The 25,577-nt window shown below is 40.8% G+C and overlaps 1 protein-coding gene across 1 annotated transcript in view; it reads right to left on the bottom strand.

The window, feature by feature from the left end:
• Window positions 1–1,640: 1,640 nt before the first annotated feature.
• Window positions 1,641–25,577, bottom strand: part of REELD1 (reeler domain containing 1) — a 45,891-nt gene continuing 21,954 nt past the window's right edge. The window contains exons 4-9 of the mRNA XM_088448581.1: window positions 14,957–15,176; window positions 9,776–9,998; window positions 8,089–8,252; window positions 5,484–5,760; window positions 3,291–3,354; window positions 1,641–2,430 (exon numbers count right to left, since the gene is read on the bottom strand). Coding sequence (XP_088304707.1) covers window positions 1,828–2,430; window positions 3,291–3,354; window positions 5,484–5,760; window positions 8,089–8,252; window positions 9,776–9,998; window positions 14,957–15,176 — 1,551 coding nt within the window. The 3' untranslated portion in view covers window positions 1,641–1,827. The remainder of the gene's footprint in view (window positions 2,431–3,290; window positions 3,355–5,483; window positions 5,761–8,088; window positions 8,253–9,775; window positions 9,999–14,956; window positions 15,177–25,577) is intronic.

Consider the following 25,577-nt stretch of genomic DNA (forward strand, 5'->3'; position numbering starts at 1 on the left):
CTTGCTGTTAGAATTAAACATGTCTCCTTAACAGGTGTGAATGGATGGGAAAGATCTCTATCCATTTGCACCTGATGAAAAGCAATGTTTGGCCCCATAAGCTGACATTTACTTTGTTCCTTTTACGTATGATAGTGTTATCTAATGTCACTTTCCTTATGTGTTTTTTTTATTATTATTATTACAATCAATAACTTTATAGCACTTGCTATACTCCTGTCAAATGTCTTCAAATTCAGCAGCCAACAGTTACTGAAGGTGATATTAAATAACAAAGGAAGACACGTGGACATGTTAAGCAAAATAAAAACTAAATTACTATAATAAATTTCCACAAACACAAGATACGTATTCAATTTATTCTTTTACTCAAATAATTCACAGACTAATTATGTTATTTTATATATAACTTTGTGATTATAAATATATATATATATATATATATATATATATATATACTGGAAAGTTTAAATGTTCTCACTAAAATATATACATACACAGTATAGCGCATTTCATTTTATGATTCAAACAAATAAATTTCAAATCAAGTATGCAATATAAAACCTACAATTTGCATATATAAAACAATTATATTTATGAAGAGCTACCGGGGGTCATTTTAAAAACTTGAAATTATTGTCCCAGAGTGCATTTCATTTTGAGCTATTGCCACTAATTGGCTCAACAATGTATTGGTGCGCAAGAGGATTGATTCAGAGGTGGATCTGCAGTTGCAATAATATGAAAGGCTAGTCAGGGCCGTAACTAGGGGTTTGAAAACCTCCGTGGGTGGCACCATCACTGCCCCACGGCCATTTGCTTCTGGCTAGCAGATTGCTTATAACGCCACCCTGCACTCAAGATCGCTGAAGCAGTGCCACCTGGAGCGTCCTTTGGACTCTCCAGATGGGCACCCCGCAGTTTAAATAGCCGATCGGAGTGTCCTCAGGATGCCCCAATTAGTGCTGCACTTAATGGTGCTGGCGGCCCCGCCACCTCTATGTGACGTAAAGACTTGAAGTACGTGACATTATGACATTATGCACTCAGGGGGCGTGGGCAGCACAGGGCACATTGACCCCTGTTACAACACTGATGCTAGTTTCAGCCATACTTGCGAGCATCGAACATTGCAAGCTGAGAATGAGATGCCCACTTTCAATGTCTATGGATTGTGTAAATCTGCCGGTGGACTCAAACACTCTCCCATTGGCGCACTCTATCATGATCACCATCAACACTTATGATGCCCTCTGGATGGCATAGTTTCACCATCTAAACTTTCTCTATACATGGCCTCTGCGGCTGTGGCTCTCCATTGGAGAATTCAGCCACGTTCACTGACACTCCCACGATGCTCCCATAACACGCCCATGATATGGCCTAATTTTGTGATCACTTCCAGCTGCCTCCCAGTCCCCTCCCAGGAACACCCATGGCTTTCTGCCCCAACTCAAATGGATGCGATTCCATATACAGCATTGTGAAAGCAATAATGAAAATTTATTCTCGTTTTTCCACCTAAATTTGGCTCTATAAATGTGATTTCCCATATAAAGTGTGCATCGAAGGTATAAAAGTACCAAAGTATATGCTGAAGTCTGTTCACCTCAACATCCAAGGATTTGTAAAAATGAAAAATAATTCTCAAGCCGTCTGCTGTTCAGAAATACCCATAAATGTGTCCTTCCCATCCCTGGAATCTAATTGAAATATTTATCCATGAAAAACAAAATCTTATCTTCTTTTTTAATGCCAAACAGGCACATAGCTAAATATAACAATTGCACTGAGGTCCAACATTTATCCTGGTTCTTAAGCGATCATTTATTGTTGTGTTTTTAAGCTGACTGCAGGAGTTATCCAATTGTACTCTGCTTGGACCAGCACAAAACTGTTCTCTCTTATCTTTTTGAAATGCCTCATTTCCCCATTGTCCTTTAGTGTAATGACATTTTCATCTGGTTCACTGAAGGAAACTTCAGTCCTTTTATGGCAATATTGGGCATGGATGCAACGCAAGCCAGCAGCAAGGGCCATCCCTAATACTACAGAGCAGCCTAGAAGGATTCCTAGCTGGGTCATAGCAAGTTGCATCCCTCTACCTTTATTTTCTCCTTCTTTGCCAGGGAATTTCTGAACAGACCTGGTCACCCATGGAGATGTACTTTCTGTATGGATCTCAATGCTTCCTTGAGAAGCTGCAGATTCTGGTTGCAGAAAGTTTGCAGATAGCTCTTTGGTTGTCTTGTGGATTTGGTCTACTGGTGGGGCAGGAGACAGGCGGTGGACCTGTGCACTGTGTAAGCTGAACTTTATGGGATCCGGAAACGTTTCTTGGGTTGGTAAAAGTGGAATAGTTAGCCACGCAAAGGAATCAGAAGACAATGTTGATTTTGGTGGAGACAATGTCATTTCTGTAGAAACTATCTGAAAAGAATGTTGAGAAAGGTTTTAGAATTTCAGTCTAGGTTTGTTACATATAATGCCTGTTCTGAACGTTTACATGTGAAGGGAGAGAGTTGCCGTTGCAATGGTGTAGAAATGGTGGCAACGGCAGTCGAACTTGCCCCCCTCACGGCCCAATTTCACCCAAGACTGGTGGATTTTTAAATTTTATTAGTTGCTCTTTAATACAAGGAGACTTGAACTTTAGTGACCCATAAAAACACAATTAGCATTTTGTGAAGTTACACATTTTTTCAAATTTACAGATGTTAAAATTAAATATTTTTTTGTAGTATTAAAAGAGTATAGGTTCGCCTTAACTACTAAGAAGGTCAGTTATATCACTAGGCTATAATATATGAGAGTAATGGAAGTGAGCAAATTATATGGCTGCATGAAAACAACATGGTTGCCAAATGAAACCATAGTTAAAATGGATTTTGTATTTGTTTAGTAACTATATAACTGATCATTTCCGTATCAGCAAAGAACGAGGTAATCTTGATAAAAAAAAAAAACATGTGGTTCAAAAACATATCTATTAATTTCTAAATGAAAATAAAAAATGAAAATCATAATATTATATTACAGAAAAGAAAGTGAAATTTTCAGGACAGGGTTATACATACATAACAGACTTGCATATGTACAATGGGAAACATTGATTTTGGTTAACAATTACATGTGCATATGCAGAAGTTAGGAACATTTGTCCACATATGTGACAAAATAATTGTCTATTACTTTTATTCTTTTTCATTATTAAGAACATATGAGTTTAAAATGTCATTATTTTTAATGATTTTTTTTATTAACCTTTTTTTTTTGCTCTTGATTCTTACCTCTTTTTCTTTCCGACATGAAGAACACAGAGTTGTTAAGTTTCTTTTAACTGCATATGGAGTCCTATTTGACAAAATACATAATTTCATATACTCTACAAATTAAAGCAGAATTCCAACAAAAAAACGATTGATGAAATTAATGTCTGCTGCCATAGACTAAGGGTGGCCACACACATGGCGATCTGCACACAATCAGCCGATGTGTACGATTTGTGTACGATTTCCCTTGAAACTCTCTTCGGCAGCTCTGCATGCGATCTGCACACGATTTGGTGTCCAATCTTCAAACGATCTCTCCTGCACTCAGACTTTCACAGTGCATCGCCTCCTAGATTGTCAGATCTGCCCTACTGCACGGCAGATCTGAAGATGCGATGTGCGACCAGCAGGGACGCGCATCGCATCGAGATCGTGAGTGGGGACTCACGATTTCCTCACGATTTTGGCATATTTTACACGATCTGTCGTTCCAATGCGTCGGAATCGGCCAGATCGGGTAAAATATCGCTATGTGTGTGGGCACCACTGTGGAGTTCCAATGTTATCCCCAGGGCGATTTGTACCCCCCTTACGGCATACTTGCCTACTTTTGAAAAAGCATTTCAGGGAGATTGTGAAAACAACACCTAAGAGGGCGGCGATAATGTGGGCGTGTACTGCTACATCTGCTACATCTGAGAGGCGTGTCATAAAACTGACTTACATCCAAATGTAAATAAGCCTCAAAGCAGTTAGTAAGGGCTATGGGATCGGTATGAAACACCGCCGGACGTAGGTTCAAATCTCTACGCTGGAAGACCGACAGCAGTGAAGAACCCGACAGCTGAAAAGGTAAGTATAAACTAACCCTACTCCCCCCTAAGCCTAACCCTCCTTTAGGTGCCTAACCCTAACCCCCCTAAGTGCCTAAGCCTAAACCTAAACCCCCCATCCCCGCAGCCTAAACCTAAGTCTCCCGGGGGGGGTGGGGGATGGGTGCCTAACCCCCCTACCCCAAGCCTAACCTTAACCCTCCCGGAGGGATGCCTGTCCCCCCCTGGGAGCCCCTAACCTAACCCCCCCTTCCATGGACAGTTCGGTTCGGGCTCTCGGCGTATGTATAATGACAGGCGTCGGGATTTCGACGCCTGTCATTAGTACCCTGCCGGGATTTGACGGTCGGGAATACGACGGTCGGCATTTCGACCTTCGGCTTTCTGACTGCATCCCGAAGCTATGTGTTGATGAAAACACACTAATACTTTTCAGAAAATGCATTTAGCCATAGGGATCATTGTGCCTTATAACCAATGCAGAGAAATCATACTAATGATCCCATTTGAATGTATATATCTCTTTTTTTTTTTATATAACAGCTACATAATGGGGGTAAGGTGCGAGTAGGGAGATTTCTACACTCTTCAGGGAGACAGGGAGATTGCTACTATTTCAGGGAGTCTCCCTGACAATGAGGGAGAGTTGACAAGTATGCCTTGCAGTCAAGTGATTACAGAATTGGAGGCTGATATCTCTCAAATCCTGGGAGCCCCTTGCATAGGAATGTCAGCCACATCACCCCACAAACCCCATAAAGTTTATATATATTTTTAATTATAGGCATTGATATCAAATTATCAATCATAACATATGTAAGCTAGAGACCAACGCACCACCGCTAGTTGCAAAAAAGGTGTATTTAAATATCCATAATAAAGTATTAGCATATTTATCAGCAGATGTATACGAAACTTATTAGTAAACAGGCATGTTACTTATCGGGTATATCAAAGCAGTCATGTCAGCCAAGATAGCAAATGGCCCAACAGACGTTTCGTGGGATGCAACCACCTTTCTCAAGGTATTCAGGAAAATGGCACTTACAGTACACAGGACCACTTTCTCAAGACGTCGCTGTTACTTAACATTTAACTAGCACCTTCTAGAAGATAATAGCTAGAATCTGATTGGTTGCTATGGGCAACATCTCTTCTAAAACTCACTTCTAAAAACTCTCACTTTAGTAATGTATCTCTCCCTCCCTCTCCCTCTCTCTTCCAATACATATGTATCTTCCTATCCGGAATAGGGTAATATCCGAGTGGAACTTCTTTTGAAACCAAATTATTTTTTAAAAACAGGATAAGACATAATGACCACAGCAAAAATCTGCCTGGTAGGTGGAAACAGATATTAAATATTGAATAACCATACCGGCTAACAATACTGTGATTTGATGTCCTGTTCTGTGATGCCGAAGTCTGTGCAGTTGACAAGTGAAGCTGGAAAGAGGATCCTACTGTTGCATTGCCAAGACCATTGCTGGTGGGTGTTGTAAAAGACTGTGGGTGACCTGTAATAGTGGCATCAAGCAAGACATGTTTTCTTTGTCCAGTAATAGAATAAAGCAGAAGTTCTGGGGGTTTGGCTCCAGTGGAACTTCCGAATGATGGGCTGTCCGTGTGAGCTGAAGGATTGGATTGCTTTGAGTCTATATAAAAGTAAAATAAAAGTATGAAAAAATATTGTATGACATATATTCAGAACTAAGCTGTTATTATAAAAAAAAACGACACCTGCAAAGCAAAACAGGAGCAATTTGCACCCTGGCAAAATCAGGTTTCACAGCAGGTGGGGCAGATTTAAAATGTGCACAGATTTAGGGGTATATTTAATAAAGGTCGGTTTTATGTATTTGGGCGATTTCCTGTCGGAAAAACCAACATCAAAACAACCAAAAAACCCCGACTGAAGTTAGAAAGTTGGACCAATAATCAATACTTTTATATAGAAGACTATTGAATCTGGAGATTTACTAACGGTTGGTTTGGAAAATGACCATAAACCGTTCTGAAACTCGCCCAAACAATAGACCTGCCTGTGGCAAGCAAGTATGGGAGAAGCACTGCATAGAGCATAGTGAATAGATTAAAAAGAAAAGTGTTAAAGTAAAAAACAAAAACTGTGCGGGTTCCCCTCCTAAATCCATCCAGTTTGTGGCTGGTATTACGGTTTGGCAGGGGCGCTGGTTATTGGAAATTTGGGGAGACACAACGCAGTTCCGTAGTCCCCCTCTGATTTTTTAATGCCAGACCATGCTGAACGGTCAGGGACTGGTTATGGATTTAAGGGGGGACCCCAAGCAATTTAATTTTTTTTTAACCCTTTGTTTACTTTTTACCTAATGATGCATGCACAGATCATACTGATCTACACAGTGCTTCTATTCGGGAAGTTTTGTCGTTGGTTTTGCACTTTTATTTGCATGTAGAGCTGCAAAAACCAATTGACATCAATTTTGGGTTTCAATTGAAGCTGAAACCTAACATGATAAATACTGTTTTTTAAGTCATGAAAACGATGCTGATAATGGTCGATTTCAGTCAATTTTCAAATCAACCTGTTGTAAATTTACCCCTTATAGTTGTGAGAAAGTTTGTCTTAGCTTAATTATACATTTCTAAAAACAAAGCTGCCCAGTATTTGTTTACTACATGCAGAGGTGTAGCGCGGAGCCGCGGTGCCCGGAGCAAGCACTTGCCTAGCCCCTTCTCTGCTCCATTGGGTGTGTGGCCATTAATAGCAGGGCTTGGAAATGCACAGATGAAACAATTTAAGTAATTATAGTGCATGGTCTGGTTATCAAATTTTAAAGACACTCTAGAGATGGCGGAATTATTGTTTCATTGGTCTGCTACATATTATGTTAATAAGTGTTCCATCAGGACCTCTGGGGTAGAAGTACTAAGCCTTGGAGAGAGACAAAGTTACTAACCAATCAGCTCCTAACTGTCATTTTACAGGCTGTGCTTGACAAATGGCAGTTAGAAGTTGTTTGATTGGTATTTATTGGTTGGATTCCTCCGCCTCTGTTTGGCTCCTTCCGCCGGACGCAGGGTTGTTGTGAACCCCAGTTCAAGCACGCACACTAGCACTGCCGAGTCAGTAGCAGTGATAGGAATCACAGGGAGAGCTGATATCTGGATCAGCTGTCTCCGCACCGGAGCAATGTTGATTGTTGCCAGCCTGGCCCAGATAATTAACATGATAAATAGAGCCCAATATGAGTCCCAGTGATAACTGGAGAGTGTGTGCCTTAACATTCCAGCATATGAATCCAGCTTCGGTTCTGTGACGTGCAACAACAAATGACCGACATCCCCTGTTTAAAACACTTCCTGGTGCTGCAGTGACAGTGACGCATTTTGTAATCAGATGTAAGCCTACCCTCCAACATGACCCCTTCCAGCAGGTACAAAATGCTCTGCTCCTGGACATCCCCCTTAATTCATGATTGCAGACACCTGTGTTGAACTAGTTTATTGGTGAGACAGGTGTTTCACGACAGGTGACTGCAATCATAAATTAAGAGGGATGTCCAGGAGAAGATCATTTTGTACCTGGTGGAATGGGTCATGTTGGACGGTCTGTGTAAGGGACATTTGATCTGTATGCTCTCAGCTCTTTTATTACAGCATTAGAGGCAACAGGCTAGACCCAATTGCCAGACAGACCACATATGGCCCTGTGGTCTTATTTTGTCCAACTGTTTGTTATATCATTAAATCTGCACTGCCACTTAGGTCAAATATTATACTAATATGGCCACTACTCCTAGTCAAAAACCTGATTGTGAGCAGAAGGACCAATCACAAGCAATAATCAAGAGATTGCAAATTGTTGTAGGTCCACCGGTTCACCACAACCCCCCATGCCTCTGCTGTATAAAGTCGCTTAGCATCATTGATTTTTCAGTTCTGCATGTAGCAGTCCCCAGGTCTCTGGCTACATGGAGGAGCAACGTAATGGAATATTTTGCGTTGGTGTAATATTTCATTGAGAGAAGTACTTGTCACTGAAGATGTCTTCATGTTTGATGCTTCTGGTATCTGGTGCTCCGAAATCTTGTTGCGAATGTGTCCAGACACAATGGTCGATTCAATCCGTGCCCAATAAACAAAGTATGACTGAACTACTGATACACTGTGAAAGGGAAGAAAATGTTTTAATATTAGCACATCAGTTCACAAAGACTTACACAATGTTTTATTTGACGTATGGATGTGTCTTTAGAATATGTGACTGGAGTGCTGGCCTATAAAATAATAATAATACACATATACCAGCAGCTCTTTAGCCCAGAAGTACATTAATATACAGAATCAACAAATGGTCACCATAATTAATATTCAACTTTTCATGCAGATTGAGCTGATTGTTTGCCTCCGATTATATTCATGCTGTAACATGTACACAGGGACATTATTAGTATCATGTATTAAACAACAGTAAAGTGCATTTAATAGTCATAAGGAAATGCATTTTACTAGTACTCACAATTACATAAATTCAAGTGTCATAGGAAATAAAGGAGGTTCTCTGTGTAATGCAGACTTATATTACAGTAATCTAAAATGAAATGTAACTAGTTTTTCAGGACACTATAAATTATATTAATACATCCAAATGTATGTGCATAATTACTGTTAATATATGATTATTGTTATTATCAATAGTCTGTCGACAAGGATTATATTAGCTTTACTGAATTACCAGTCCGATTGACTTTTCCCGTCTGACTGTACAGTACAGCGACTTATAATAATCTTGAAACCTCTTGTTCTTTTGTCTTGTTAATTTAATCTACTGAACTATAAAATGTTCAGGTTTTAATGAGTAACAAAGTTTTCACCATTAAACTATTTAATTAACTCATCGTGTTGAATGTTGATACAAATTTATAAAAAACAGCAAAAGCAAATAAAGGATTTCTCTTTCCATTTATTATTTTTCTTTTAACATATTGGTACTTGCTAAATCAATAAAAAATTCCCTTACTGAAATATGAAATTGTTGCATTATCTTCAGAACAATGTTGAATGTGTAGTTTGTTTGAATATAACAGCTATAGGGTAAGCATTAATTGAGAAGCTATACTGGTGGTACAGTAGGTGGCGCTGTATCTTAACTTGTCACTGAGTAGTCACTCTTTGTGAAAGTGTCCTCCCTTCTAGAGTCTTCTTAATCTTCCATTATGAAATTTACATGTACTAGTCACAGTAAAGGGATACATGTGTCTTGTTGACAATGACATTCAGAATGTTGACAAGCAGTATGTTTAGCCCGGAACGCTGGCACCGGGAGCTCGACAAGTGCTACTTAAAGCATTTCATGAACGACAGTAATCGAATTGTAAACATGATGGTTATTGTTTACAGTTGTAGTGCCAGCATGTGTGACATCGACCATTGGCTGCCAGTGTTCTGCGGACCACATAGTGCTTGCCGACATTCTGAATGTTGATACAACAACTACATACCCACAGTAAAGTGTATCCTTTAATTTTTTCCTGCGTGTCTGATGCTTGAACAGAGAAGCATATTCTGCAACACAGATAACCCCATCACTTTATATTATAATTAAAAATATGCAATAATATCAAGCATAAGGACTGAAAAATACAGGAAAATATTATATGACACTGAATGTAGTTTGCGAACACTCACAAGAATTTTATGTCTCCAACAGGATGATCCGGTGACTTCCACACAAAGGAAAGATTTCTTTTCAAGGACTTGTCCGAATGGGTCACAGTGTCTCCATCTTCAAAGCAGCGCAGTAGTTTGCATCCAGGTGGAATGAACACAAAAGACCCAGCTACTTGGTCATCCGATATCCTATGAGCTTGAAGGAGAAAACCCATGAAATCCCGCGTACTTCTTATGGTAACTGCAGAGGAAATAGTAAGGAATTAGGTATCCCAATATTTCTGGTACCTATTGGATGACACTGGTACATGTAATATGCAAGTTGGGTATGAAATGCCGATGGCTGATTAGCTGCCCATTCAAATCCCGACGCCGGAAGCCCGATCAGTGAAGATCCCGACAGGGGCGGTAAGTACCCTAACCCTCCCCCTCTCCCCCCTTAACCCTCCCGTGGTAGTGCCTAACCCTAACCTCCCCCGGTGATGCCTAAACTTAACCCCCCCTTCCCGCACCCTAAACCTAGCCATCCTCAGGGGGTTGCCTAACCCTAACCTGCCCCCGGTGGTGCCTAACCCTAACCCCCCTCACCATAGCCTAACACTAACCATCCCAGGGGGGTGCCTAATCCTAATCTCCCCCCGGGGATGCCCATCCCTAACCCCCATCCTCGGGCAAACTGTAATACTTAACTGGGTCCTAACGTTCGGGATTCTGGCGTTCGGGATGCCGACTACGGTATCCTGATCTCTTTCAGAATAGCTGCGTCTGCATTTTGCCGAGCAGCGGGATAATGCTTGACTGTGGTTAGGGGCTTATAATGTGGCATGCATTGCTAGCTTTTCTCCAAACATAATTTGGCCAATATCAACCAAGCTCCACTTATGACTCATTTGTCCATAGAGGGTTGTTACAGAACATTTAAGAGTCAGTCAGGTGTATTTTTGCAAACTTGGGGTAAGCATTCATCCTCTTATTAGTGACCAGAATTACTACCGTGCTACTTTGCCATATATCCCTTTTTTTGCCCAGGGTCTTTCTCCTTTTTGAGCCATGAACCTTAGATGAAAGAAGAGATGCTTCTAGCTCTTTAAATGTGGATCTAGTGCAGTGTTCCTCAAGCCTCGTCCTAATGGAACCCTAACAGTGCATGTTTTCCAGATCATCTGGATGGAGCACAGATGTGTTACTTGACTAACACAATTGATCTATAGGTTTTACTAACTATTCCTGAAGATATCTTGAAAACACGCACTGTTAAGGTCGGTACACACAAGACGATATGTGGTCCAATCTGGAACAGATGACATGCCGGCAACTTCGTTTAGTGTGTACACTCAATGTAGCCGACGATGCTTGCAGGTCTGACGGGCGACATCGTCAGTGAGGGTCATGCTGCCGAATGCAGCATGGACCCGCTGTTGCGATGTCACTTCCGACATCGGCAAGTGTGTATGCACTTGCCGATGTCGGGACCCCCGCCGGGGCCCATTGCACGACAGGTCGGCTGGGTACACATTGTTAAATGTGTACCCAGCTTTATAGTTTCATGAGGACTGAGTTTAATAAACACTGTTCTAGGGGAATGAGAGATTTTGGCAGGATAGTTTCTTTTGGAAAAAAAATTGCGGTTTGAAATTCAGATAATTTTTTTTAGCTGAGGGGAGCCCTAGCGACTTTGAAATGACTTTTTAACCCTCTCCAGGATGATAGACATCAACATATTTTTTCTGGAAATTCTTTTTTAATCAAGGCTTAGGTCCCCATTTAGTAACAAGTTTTATCACCAAAACGAGTGATAAATTTCACTGTGTATGATAAATGGTGCTCCAGCCAATCAGCTCCCAACTGTCAACTGTTAGAAAAATGACAGTTGGGAGCTGATTGGCTGGAGCACCATTTATCATACACAATGACATTTATCACTTGTTTTGGTAATAAACCTCGTTACTAAATTGGGGCCTAAATGTGCTCTTAACTTTACTTTAATGGTAGATTTATATTAGGCAGTGCCCGTCTAAATCAGGCCCAACTGTTGCCCAAACTATTAACAGCTAACCTTAATTATCCCATTGCTTAGTTCATTAGGTGGAGCTCACTAGGAGAAAATGCCTCTGTCACACTTAAAGATTCGCCTATGCATAGAATAAAAATGTGCATACTGTCGCCGGAGGTCATGTCCTTTATTTGTTTTTCTGGTTTTTGATTCTACTGTGTATGCTTCACTTTGCTTTTGTATATTCTATATTGCGTGCCCAGTCCTATTACATCTTTTATGTACAATTAATGAAATGTTTGACTGGATCGGTTTCCCGCACTCACGTGCCAGAATATTTTTTTTTAAATGTAATAGTTTTCAGCATATTTCTTAATAAAATTGTTTAAATATGTTCTTCAACTAATATTTAAGAGCCAAATGATCTAGTAACTCTATGTTTACAAGGAAATACACTGAAAGAATAAAATAATGTGACTATCTATCTATCTATCTATCTATCTATCTATCTATCTATCTATCTATCTATCTATCTATCTATCTATCTATCTATCTCCTTTAGAATTTCTATACATTACCCATGTATTAAGCTGTTCTGTGTAAGAAAACAAAGGTGCTTAGTGATGTTACACTAGTTAGTAGCGGTGTGTAATTGTTGCCTAACGTTTTGTGTCACCAGCGGTAACTACCTGTCGCTAGCTCAAAGATAATTTATTGATTTGGGATGAACTGAACAATGATGTGTCATCTATGTATTTAACAGCGTAAACAGTATAGACTTTTTTCGCCAGCTCTTACAGAATAAATGCCGTCAGATGTTAATTAGTGGTTGGCAGCAACGCTCAGTGAAATGGTGAAGCAACTCGTCCATCATTGTAAAGTATACCAGCAATACAAGCTCATTCAACAATATTGAACATGGCTTTGTGACTGTCAGCTATTCTCCCACCATGTACACAGTGTGGATGAATCTAGGTCAATATTGATGAAATGCTCAAATGCCACTTTTTCTTTTCTTGTGCTTTAAAAAAGTGTAGATTAGTATTTATATAATTTCTACATCTTGAAAAGGTGAAGTCAGCCTTTTTTTTTAGAGTGATGGTGCTTGAGGGTCAATAAACAGACAGACAGACAGACCACAGCATACTACAGATAAGGTAAGCATGGGGGATGATTAATATACTGTACTGTGGTGAGCAGTAATGTTATGTGGGGTGTGTGTGTGTCCCTAATGCTATTGGGAATGCTATTATTTCAATGTCAGGGCTGCCTGAGGGGGAAATAGGCCTATTTGTTAAATATGAATGCTATTAATGTCAGGTCTGGTTGAAATTAAAGGATATCTATTTATTAAACATAAATGTTAGTGCTCACTCATTGTACTGCATTCCAGGAGGTGAATATTGCCTTTCCCTTTTCTGCCCAGAGCTCCCATATTCAAGGGTCCAGCCAAGCAGCAACTGAGCTTAATACACCACCAGTGGCAGGTAGTCACAGCAACAAGAGCAGGTAGGAGAGAGCAGCACTGTGACCAGTGTCAGATTGGGGTGGGACATTACCAAGTTTGGGGGACTAATCTGCTCATGAATGAGGAGCCACATCCACTCACTAAAATTATTAATCAGAGAATGCTGCCTTTATTCATTTAATAAAATCTGAATAGTGATATGAAACTATTTCCTTTGTCTTCATCCCATAACTAGTATTATCCGGACATCAACCTAGACTGATATTTGTCAAGGAAACAACCGTCTACATATCATCATCTGCTAACAGGTTGTTACCAACAGTAGAAATGAGGATAAATCTACAAGTGCAAAGTTGCGGTACAATGTATTGTGATGCATTGCACATGCTCCTTTTAACAAATGCACTCACTCCTGACAGCAGCCTACCCCAAGGTCATTTTACCATATAATGTATCATATGATGCCTTTATCACTATGTTTATATGGAGAAGATTGGGGCCCATTTGCAGCCTCGAGCCCCCACTGGTAACATACAGGCCATGTTATAGGCTACTGTTCATATAGCGCTTTGTATACAAAAGAAGTATTTTTACTTTGTGTTCTGCTTCCAGATCCTTAAGCTATAGCTTTCCTCTACACCTGAGTTTTCATACGATGCAGCTACTTGGCCACACAATAACCAAGCCTTTCTATGCTAGTCATGAACATTTCTTGGGTGCTCAGGATGAACAACAGGATTGGCCTGTGGCTAGACAGCATATCCACATTAGAAACCAGTGTGCTGCCACTTCATACCATGTTCCATTATTTGTCCCTACATATTGCTCTATGTTGCCATGCCATAATCTTTATATCACTGGGTGAAGACACAAAACAATAGTTGGACAGGAAATGGTAAATGAAAATGACTGGACCTAAGTATACACCCACATTCACACATGGAGGCTGACTCTCATGCAAAGCTGATGAATTTCGGAAAGTCCCTAGAGATGCTGTTGCCACAGTGACAGGTGGTATCAGAGATGAGTGGAAAAGTGATGGATGTTCCTGGGCAGTGACTGGGCGGTGGCTAGAAGTGAAAGCGAGAAAAGTCTGTCTCATGGGCGTGTTGTGGGTGTGTCAGTGAAGGCGGCTGCATTCCCAGACGCACAGCCACAGCCATAGGAGGCCAGAGGCAGATGGTGAAACTGCACTGCCTCCTGCCATAGGGATGGTGCAAGCATGGATGATGTGGCCAACACTGCGACAATAGTGCTGTGTAAAGAATCAGAGCGCAGAGATGCAACAAGGGGGTGTATCAGTCATAGCACATTCAGAAGCACGCTTGTACACCAGCATTTGCACATTATCGCAGCCCCGACTTCGGCAGCAGATGCAAGAGCGGACGCAGCAGTGTCCTTCCCTGAATCAGGCCCACCATCTCCGGCAGTCTGGTAATGCTGTGTGTCATTATGTATGTGTGCATACAGTATATTAATCAGCACCAGTCCATGGCAAATACAATCATTAAAACAGCTTTCAAACAGGCAATGTGGCACCCTGTATAGCTTGGCAACATACAGGATCAATTGTACGATTTACTGCAGTGGTTATAGTTAATTGACTGGACAGGGTAGGGATAGGTGCACAGGACATGGAGAGTTTTGTTGGGACTGCTCAAACTATGTTTCCCAAAGTTTTTAAATAAATGCAATGAATATCCCAGTTTGTCCTTTCCGGTAATTATAAACTGCTTACCTGGGACTGTTTCTCCAGGCAGATAGAAGGACCGGTTGGTATGAATGGTGACGTAGCTCTTCCTGGGGTTCTGTGGCTGAGCTCGGATGTGTTTTGGCCTCATGTCGGAGCAGGCAGCAAAGCTTCCACCGTGGGAGAAAGCTGCAGAGTATGAAATAAGGCCAAGGCAGGTGCAGATCCATACAAAGCCCTGCGCACGCGCCGTTGCACCATGTTCTACCTGAAATAGAGATTGTTCTCTTATTAATGTGACGAAATGTATCAATCATGTTGGCATATTGCTAAAAGAAATGTCAGTTTGCACAATGATAGCTATATTATCACTCATGATACCTGTATTAGGTAATTGTAAAATAGAAATTATTATAGTAACTGTGTGGTTTAGTAATGGTAAAATGCTTGACAAGTTGGTTTATCCTGCCCATTACATTGCAGGCCTTTGTTACATAGTACAGTTGTTGAAGCGCTACAGTATGTATACAAAAAAATAGTACAAAACGTAAAAAGTAAAGTGTAAGTTTGTATATGACAAATGGTCTGGATATAGCCTTCACAGGGGAACAATGCAGTTTTAACCCTTTTTAAACTCCACTTTGCAGTTGTGCTGTTATGATCATGCAAAGGGCCTGATTCAGCACGGATCACAATTGCAATCACAGCTGCGTAATCGCACACAATGAAGCTGCGAAAATATGCTAATGTCTGCCACAGCTCAGCCATCATAGAGACGCTCACTACTGCTACCTCACATCTGTAATACCTCACAGTTCTGCGTATACATCAGTAACATCAGCCACAGCTCAGCCATCATAGAGACACTCACTACTGCTACCTCACATCCGTAATACCTCACAGTCCTGCGTATACATCAGTAACATCAGCCACAGCTCAGCCATCATAGAGACGCTCACTACTGCTACCTCACATCCGTAATACCTCACAGTCCTGTGTATACATCAGTAACATCAGCCACAGCTCAGCCATCATAGAGACGCTCACTACTGCTACCTCACATCTGTAATACCTCACAGTTCTGCGTATACATCAGTAACATCAGCCACAGCTCAGCCATCATAGAGACGCTCACTACTGCTACCTCACATCCGTAATACCTCACAGTTCTGCGTATACATCAGTAACATCAGCCACAGCTCAGCCATCATAGAGACGCTCACTACTGCTACCTCACATCCGTAATACCTCACAGTCCTGTGTATACATCAGTAACATCAGCCACAGCTCAGCCATCATAGAGACGCTCACTATTGCTACCTCACATCCGTAATACCTCACAGTCCTGTGTATACATCAGTAACATCAGCCACAGCTCAGCCAACATAGAGACGCTCACTACTGCTACCTCACATCCGTAATACCTCACAGTCCTGCGTATACATCAGTAACATTGAAGCACAACGGCCCGTCACACACAGTTACAGCAGGTCTGACCCATTGCAGAAATTGCAAGTCTCGTCGCACGCAGTGAGTACTCAAGCTGCATATGCCATCGCAGTGGCTAATTTATGCACGCCCAAACGGACAGACACGCCTGCATTTCTCCATCCACTCCCTCATCACCACCCTTGAACGCTTAAAGCCTGTCACTCACTCCGCGAGGGATTCCTATATGTGTGCGTAATCACAGTGTGATTGCAGTGCAGGCGCTGTGCGGTGCATACGCATGCGCATTACTGAACAATCAGCTGTTCTGCATACGTAGTTGCAATTGCGCACGCTGCTGAATCAGGCCCATAGAGACCAAATGTGTATACAAGTAATAAATATTAGAATGAATCCATGTAAATAAATACATCATGAAGAGACTTACATGTAATGTATTAATGAACTGTAAGAATACATTAATTGTAATTCATTGTATGAAGTAATGTGCTAAGTACTATCTTCATCCAAGCTGCACTCACTCAGGACCCACCAAAAACAAAATATCCATTAATCATAAGTTAACTGCCAAAAAAAAGCAGCAAACCCTATTTGTTCCAAGTCTGTGTGTTTGCAGAGCCAGAAGTCTGCAGCACTCTAATCAATCATGACTCTTAAGCATTTACCTGTCACTGAACAGTGATGGATACAGCAGAGCCAACTGTACATCAGCCTGGCACAGAACTAGGGCTTGCTAGGGTATGTGCCAGAAGCTGAGCGGGGATCACTATGCTAATCTTGCCAAGTTCCAAGGCAATTACAAAAGTATCCAAAGCAGCATTGTAGTTTCTTTGCAGGAACAAACTTTAACCAACCATTGTATAAAAAGTATCACTAGCATCAAAACACACATTGGGGTTACATGAGGGAGGAAAACGTGTCATAGATCTGCTTATTAATAATGCTTGATACTTGGTGCAACCATATACAGTATATGGAGAAAGCTGAGGTTTTATTCCAAAATCATCTCTGGTACTAAGTGGAAGCGGGGAAGAAAACTTTTAAATTGCCTATAGGTATGACAAGAGAGTGGATGCTGCAGTAGCAGGTAATTCCAAGAACTTGCATAATTCAGAAAATAATGTGAGCTGGTGTAAAAGGTGGTCCGGATGGCTCTACCTCTGTCATTGCTCCAGCTAACTAACATTAATTTGCTTTATGCATGCAGTCAGTCTTGTACTCTTGTATATTACATAAACTTTGTCATATTTATACACATCTCGAAAATAACTTTCCTTCCCATGTTATGTTTTTTTCCCTTGCTGAAGCAAAATGAGATGTAGGTAAAGCAGGGTGCTTTAAGGCCCTATAAAAGTTGGGGCACTAAATATATATTGCTTTTTTCTGTAATAGTGCTCAGAGCCGTAACTAGACTTTTTGGTGCCCTGTGCCAGAAAGAGCATTGACGCCCCCTCATTTTTCAAAGGGACATAATGCACCCAAAAAAGGGGAATGGCCTCATCGGGAAGAGCCAGGGAAGAGATAGGGGAGGCCAGGAGATGCTAGGGATGAAATAAGAGGAAGCTACAAGTGAGAATGATAATAAACAGAAATTTGACAGGCCTGACCTGTGGTGCCCTGTGCGATGGCACCGGCCGCACTACCCTAGCTACGGCCCTGATAGTGATACTAGCCCATACAATAATTGCAGCTGGCATACCCACTGGTCAAGAGTACCTACATCTGCACAGAACCCAAGAAGCTTATCCTGATTATTTTTCCACTGCATATTGATGGCTCCATTAACTTGTACAATTACAAATGCACCATGGTATTTGTTAGGAACACTTTGCACACTTATTGATTATGGGCCTACTTATCAAACAATACTTTGCACTTTAACTACAAAATTGTAAGCAATAGTGTTACATGGATGTATAAAGTTCAGTGCTGTCAGGGTCTCAGTTTATCATAGGGCAAGGCCTCTGTATTATACAGCAGAGCTGAATAATATACCTGGAATAACAGAAGTTTTTTACTTGAATAAATGTCCTTCACGTTCTTTTTAGTTGTGTTAGGGTAAGGAGCTTCAGAAAGGCGTAACTGACAGCTTTAGGGGTCAATCCAATTAGGTGCTAATTGTGAGGTGCCAGTTGCTGTTTTCATTTTGCAATCCAATTAGAAACTCGCACTGAACCAGTCAGTCAAATTCACATTTTTTTCATTCGCACCTCCCTGAGGGTGAACGATGGAAGGGAATTTTTTTTATTATAAGGTTAAAATGTTAGGACACTGTGCTGAACCCCTTGGACACCCCCCTAATGACTAATTAGGCAACTGGAAGATTCCAATTAGCTTAAATATTCCAATAATTACATGTCATTTTTGGGGTTAAAAAAATGGCCTCAAATTACCCCAAAATCAACTTTTTCTTTAGTTTAGGCATCCCAAATTTTATAACAGTATTTTTTTAATTGAAAAATAATTGCTTTTTTCATTATTTTTCAATGTGCCCTCGAAGTACCCCAAAATCACCTTTTTTGTCCTACTTTTTCCATTTTTCGTTTAAGTCGTTTGAGATTAAATGAAAAAAGTTTGCTTTTTATAATTTTTTGCATTATATAAAAGAAAGCACATATCCGCTATTTAACACAATTTAAAAACATTCAGTACTTTCCTTATGCCACAAACAGCCTTCTATATGGTCCTGCTAACGCAATTATCAATGTTGGGGGGTCCAGGATGGTCTCCCCACTTTTTCATGCACTTCTCTCACATCGCATTTGGCAGCCAATTAGCAAACCTCCGCTGCGACTACCGCGACTAAGCATTTTTAATTGGATCGGAGAATTCTCTGGTGCACGCATTCGTGTGAAGTCTGCGAGTTTCAGGAAACAAACTCACTACTCGCAATTCGCACATAATCGGATTGACCCCTTACAGTCTTTTTCTGGAAAAATGCAGATTGCATACAATTAAAATACTTTAATTAGAATGCGGAATCGCTTTTCCTATTCAATCTCCCATTCATTTCAGTGTGTTTTTCAGTGTGTAAACTACATGAAGAAACCCAATTCTTCAACCAACCCTAGCATTTGATAATATGGACTAGTTCCAACTAAAGCAATGGAACACTAAAGCTGGCCACACACTAGACCAACTTACATCCAACCAGCCAACTAGTTGATTGGTTAGAATGAAAATCTGGTAAGATATGAAAGCAAATGACAATCAGAAATTTGCTCCCAAATGCTGGAAAATGAACAAAAACTGTTGTTTGAACAAATTGTTTAGATCTAACATTTAACAAACTTGTCTGAACGACCTTCATCTGTTTTCTGGCATTTAGGAGCAAATTGCTGATCATCAGTTACTCCCATACGTTACCAGATTTTCATTCCAACCAATCAAATAGTTGGATGGTTGGATGAAAGTTGGTCTAGTGTGTGGCCAGCTTTAGTGTGCCCCCCCCGGTAGAGTGACAGTCAGCCCCAGATTAGACAGCATGTGTTGGTTTCTAATACAGTATAAAGCATAAAAACAAAGTGTCCACTTGCAATAGCTGAACTGAAGCTTTAATGGGGAGTCCGTAAACAATGCATGGGCCATTTCTCTCATAGACTACCAGCTCTGCACTGAAAAGCACTGCAAATTTTCCTGACAAATATCAGCTGTGTGTATCAGTGTAATTGGGGACAACTTTACCACCTAAAAGGTCTCAGTATAAAGGTAAGAACCATTTTAATTTTATTAAAATAGGGATACATTTTTTTAAAAAGCAGAGAAACAATTGTTATAGATACATTAAGAATTTATTTGACAACCGTCATGTTATAATGTTTGCATATCAGCATTAGTTTCTTATGTAGTAACAGTACTGGCTAGTTGCTTCTGCAGACACTTTAATACATACAGGTCCTGATTTAGAACTGCCGTACATTTAGAAGTGAAAATTCATGTGCAAACATCCTTATGCGTATTTTCAGCTGGATGTGTTGTAAGATCAGCCCAGTACAAAATAGAGAGTAAAGATATGTCTGTCATATAAATTCTTCCAACTAAAAATAGAACATATCTGTATTTTATTCACTAGACAACTGTCAGTGTAATACTCTATGGTGTTGTGTATCAGGCCTTTCTTATGCTTAACTGACTTATATGAAAAATGTATCTAATAAATGCAAAAGATTGTAATCAGATTTTGGGAAAAATTGGAAAATTTATTAACAAAAAACATAAATAACAAAAATAAAATAATATGTTAGAACATGCAACAAGCACCAAAAAATATTCATCCGCAACCAGTGTCTCCACCTAGCCCATTCATTTTGCAATACTGTATCTCATAACCCCTAGTTGCCTGAGGAATGCCATGAGACCCACACACTATATATATTCCTGATAGACTTCCTCCAAGTGTCCAAAACCTGTGTATGAGGAGAAACAAAGCATTTATTGTAACATGATATGTTCTCTTCTTAATACGACATGGCATACTGTAACTCCACAGATCTTCCAGTGCTGTATGTCTTATAAAATATATCATTTGTTATGTGGCAAAATATTATTTCGATTTTTGCATCATATGTATTTGTGTAAAAAATGTCTGCATTACCAATTAACATGCTTATTCACAAAGTCACAAATCAAAAAGCAACAAGTCCATCCCTAAGGGATTATAGGACACAATATCCTAAGGGAAACGCTACTTTTCTTTTTACTTTTTTTGGTGAAATTTATTTGCAATAAACCCGTATGTTGAGAATGGCAGATTGCTGGAAGTGGTAGTGTATATCTTCTATAGTGCTGGCAATTCCCCTCTTCATCTTCCAGACAGCACATGGCTAACACCTACTTCGGTCACTCCATCACTGTTAGTGATGGCGAATGGAGCTGTGGATAGTACAGTTTTCCACTTAATGCTCTATAGCTTTTTATCTTTAATGCATTTTAAGCATTTAGAGTTCAGAGGGTATGTGTATAGGTTAATACATTTAACAAGGATGAAGAGCCCTTTGCTTTTGTAGCATAAGCGCTTTAATGTATAAACTTTTGGGGCAGATTCGGAATTGTACAAGAAGTGACTGTATTTGTTGGCAGCCCCAGAAGCCAGATCTACTACATTTTGCTGACGCGAGATTCCGTAGAGCCAATGGGGTCCGGTATGTCAAATCTCAGCAACGCCAGCCCGACAGAGAAGGAAATCCCGCACTGCCCAATGATTTTACGCCAACTGCCGCAACCGTCATCATCAGTATCAGCACTTACAATGGCCCCATTCTAGGTACAAGAAATCCATCAGAAACAGGCTTCCCTCTCCGTGCATGCGACTCATTCATCGCATGGTGCTTTAGCTATATGCCCATGACACTCCCACAGATCTCTTGTTTGTTGCCGCCCAGTTTAAGCCCATTTCACAGAAGCACAGATCTGGCATAGATCCGTCCGACACAGGACAGGATGGACATGCGCAAAGATGTGTATATTTGCACCTGCGTATGAGCTGTATGCTAACACTCGCCATTTGTGTCCATGCACAGAGAACAGCCCCTTTATGTGCTGAAAGAGACATTATGGTTTCTGCTGCATCATGATGTCATCACTTGTACCCTCATGACTTATTCCATCCAATCATTTTCTGGATATTTGTAGGGTTGACAGTAAAAAAATACACAAAAACACTCTTGCTCTGTGTTAAATACATGGATATACAGTGGCTTGCAAAAGAATCCACACCTCCCCCCCCCCCAAAAAAAAGTAAATAGTTATGTCTGTATTACAAATAACACCTACATAGATAGACAATATTTTTATTGTGAACCAATAGGTTCTTAAAGTAAAATTTCAAATTTATAATTCATTATTTTCTACACAGGTTTTTTAAAGAATAATATAAACTGAAAAATGCTGATTGCATAAGGATTCAGCCCATGTGGAAGATCCAAGTTTACTCAGAAGAAAGATACTGCCCTAAAAATAGCTTTCAGTTAGGCTCTGCCTGTGATAAGGCCAGCTTTTATGGATAAAAGACCTCCCTAATTGGAATAACATTGGGACTGATTGAGAGATGGACGGTTTTGAACATCTGCTGCATCTTTGTAACTCAGAGGCTGTTCTAAAATATGCAAAAGCCGCAGAAGGCATCTTGTGTAAAGAAACTCCCCTTTGTGTACTTTGTGCTCCAATGCTGCGTCTGAAATTGCGGCATCAGATCATCTGCATAAACATTGGTCATCTGTGTAACCTTCAGATGAATCAGGATGGCCGGTATTTTCATGCTGCTAGGCCCAGTGAAGCTGCTTCGGAAGACGCATACCTTGGTCTCGGGATGCCTACAAAATGAGGCTGACATGCTCCCATTTTGTAAAACGTCTGTGGTCGTCGTCTCCTCTCCGCTCCCAAATGGTTACAGATAGTCACTCACCTGATGACTGCAGCCGTGCTGTGGGCCTGATTCAGAGCCGGACGCTCTGAACGAGTGCCCGCTCTGAATCAGGGCGTTTTTTTTTTTTTGCGAGGCGGCCTCTTGGATGCTCGCATAGCTGTGGGTTACCACTGACAGCTTATGCGAGCGTCCATGATGATGGCGCGATGGTCAAGACATCGCGACCATTGGGCTTGCGACTAGACCCTGCGGTAGGGTCTCGTTGCCGCAAGCCCTGGAGAGATTTTGGCTCTATCAGAACCAAAATCACTCCCACTGACATCACTAGTGATGTCAGTGGGGCCGGACCCAGACGGTAGGCGTTCCCCTCCGTCTGGGCAGCCACCCCCCCCGGCACGCCCACCAAAGGGGGCGTGCTGTCAATCACCATCAACAGCACGCCCCCTTTGGTGCGAGACCAATAACGATGGCTACCCCGTCGTTATTCGGGTCTCGCGCATGCACATGACGGAGGCGCCTCCGTCGTGCGCATGCGCATTTGGGAAACAACGACCCGCTTGCGAGCGCTCGCGAGCGGGTCTGAATGAGACCCTGTGTCTGATGACACAGGATCCTATCTGCACTTGTGCAGTACAACAAAGATTGGAGATGTACGTACACCAACGGGTTTGCACACATCTCTAAATTAGGCCCATTGGTCATACTGTAAATCAGATGGAAAGCTGCAAAAATGAAGACCAAAGACTATTCAAAGAAAATTAAAGATAATGTTAAACACAAGCAGAAGATAGGAAAAAGGCTACAAAACAATATCCAAGCGCTTGAATAGCCTAATGAGCACCGATGGATCAATTGTGAGGAAATGGAACTGGCATCATAGTACACAGGTACTGCCTAGATAAGGCTGTCCATCAAAACTTTGCATCAGATCAAGAAGGAGGGAAGCTACAGAGAGGACAACTATCACTTCGAAGAGCTACAGAGTTCAGTAGCTGTGAGGGAAACTACAGAGAGGACAACTATCACTTCGAAGAGCTACAGAGTTCAGTAGCTGAGACTGGAGTGAAGGTACACCAGCCAACTATATCAAGAGCTCTGCCTGCATCTGACCTCAGTGGGAGGGAGGCTTGAAAGAAACTATTACTTAAGAAAAACCACATCAAAGCATATCTGGAGTGTGCCTGAAAACATCAGAGTGACTCAGCTCTGCATCCACGCGACAAGGAGGGAGCCGGGAGACGGAGCTCCTGAGTGAGCTCCAGCCGGCTCCCTCCGTGCAGCAGCCAATGAGAGTCTGTGTGACTCTCATTGGCTGCTTTAACAAACACATCTGAACATTTGTTCTGTGTAGGGCAGACTGCTATCACAGCGGTCTGCCCTACACTCGAGGAGCCCTGATGTCGGATTCTCTAGTGAGAATCCAACATCAGGCGGCCACCGTTCGGCCCCGAACGGGGATCCGAGTCAGGCGGGGAACACCCGAACAGCGTTCGGGTGGACTTGGATCCCCTATGTTCGGAGCGGTTCGGATTCCACAGAATCCAAACCGCTCATCTCTGGTATGTATGTGTGTGTGTGTATACTGTATATGTGTGTATGAGTTTATGTGTGTGTATACTGTATATGTGTTTATATACTGTATATGTGTTAGAGTGTATGTAATGTGTTTATATGTGTATACTGTATATGTGTTAGTGTGTGTGTATACTGTATATGTGTGTTTATGTGTTAGTGTGTATGTATGTGATTATGTGTGTGTATACTGTATGTGTGTGTATATGTGTTAGTGTGTATGTATGTGTGTACTGTATATGTGTATATATGTGTTAGTGTGTATGTTTGTGTTCATGTGTGTGTATACTGTATATGTGTTAGTGTGTATGTATGTGATTATGTGTGTGTATACTGTATATGTATGTATGTGTGTGTATACTGTATATGTATGTGTTTATGTGTGTGTATGCTGTATATGTGTGTATGTACAGTATGTGTTTATGTGTGTGTATACTGTATATGTGTTTGTGTGTATGTATGTGTTTTTGTGTGTGTTTACTGTATGTGTATACTGTATAAAAGTTTATGTGTGTGTGTATATGTGTGTGTATGTGTTTGTGTGTGTATACTGTATATGTGTGTATATGTGTTAGTGTGTATGTATGTGTGTGTATACTGTATATGTATTTGTTTATATACTGTATATGTGTGTATATGTGTTAGTGTGTATGTATGTGATTATGTGTGTGTATACTGTATATTTGTGTTTGTGTGTATACTGTATATGTGTTTGTATATGTGTTAGCATGTATGTATGTGTATACTGTATATGTGTGTATTTTATATATATTATATACATTTGCTACATATATTATATATATACTGTATGTGTGTGCGTGTTTAATACACGTGCATAAATGAATAAAAAATAATAATAAAAAAAATTTTATATATATATATATATATATATATATATATATATATAAAACAAGTATTGATGTCACTCTCCGGTCTTAATAATAATCCACAATGGCAACTGTGTCACAAGTCAACGTTTCGAGTTTATTGTAAAACTCGTCATCAGGACAAATACAATCACATACATCTCACCTTATATACACCTGTATTCCCCCCCTGGAGTGCGCGTGTCCTGCCCCGCTCATTTCAGCTTCAGTCTTCCGCTCAGACATCGGCCATCACCGATGACGTCACGGCAGCCGTCGCATTGCCTAGGGAACCGGACACACTCAACCCGTGTAGAAAAAATCACATTACGTGTAAAATGTCTTAATATTTAAACAGTGAATAATAGACAAGTAAGTGCAAGCTAAAAACTGCTAACTCCTAATTGGATCTGTACAC

This window comes from Taudactylus pleione, unplaced genomic scaffold (assembly GCF_031769625.1).
Source record: "Taudactylus pleione unplaced genomic scaffold, aTauple2 ptg000021l, whole genome shotgun sequence".
NCBI classification, from domain to species: domain Eukaryota; kingdom Metazoa; phylum Chordata; class Amphibia; order Anura; family Myobatrachidae; genus Taudactylus; species Taudactylus pleione.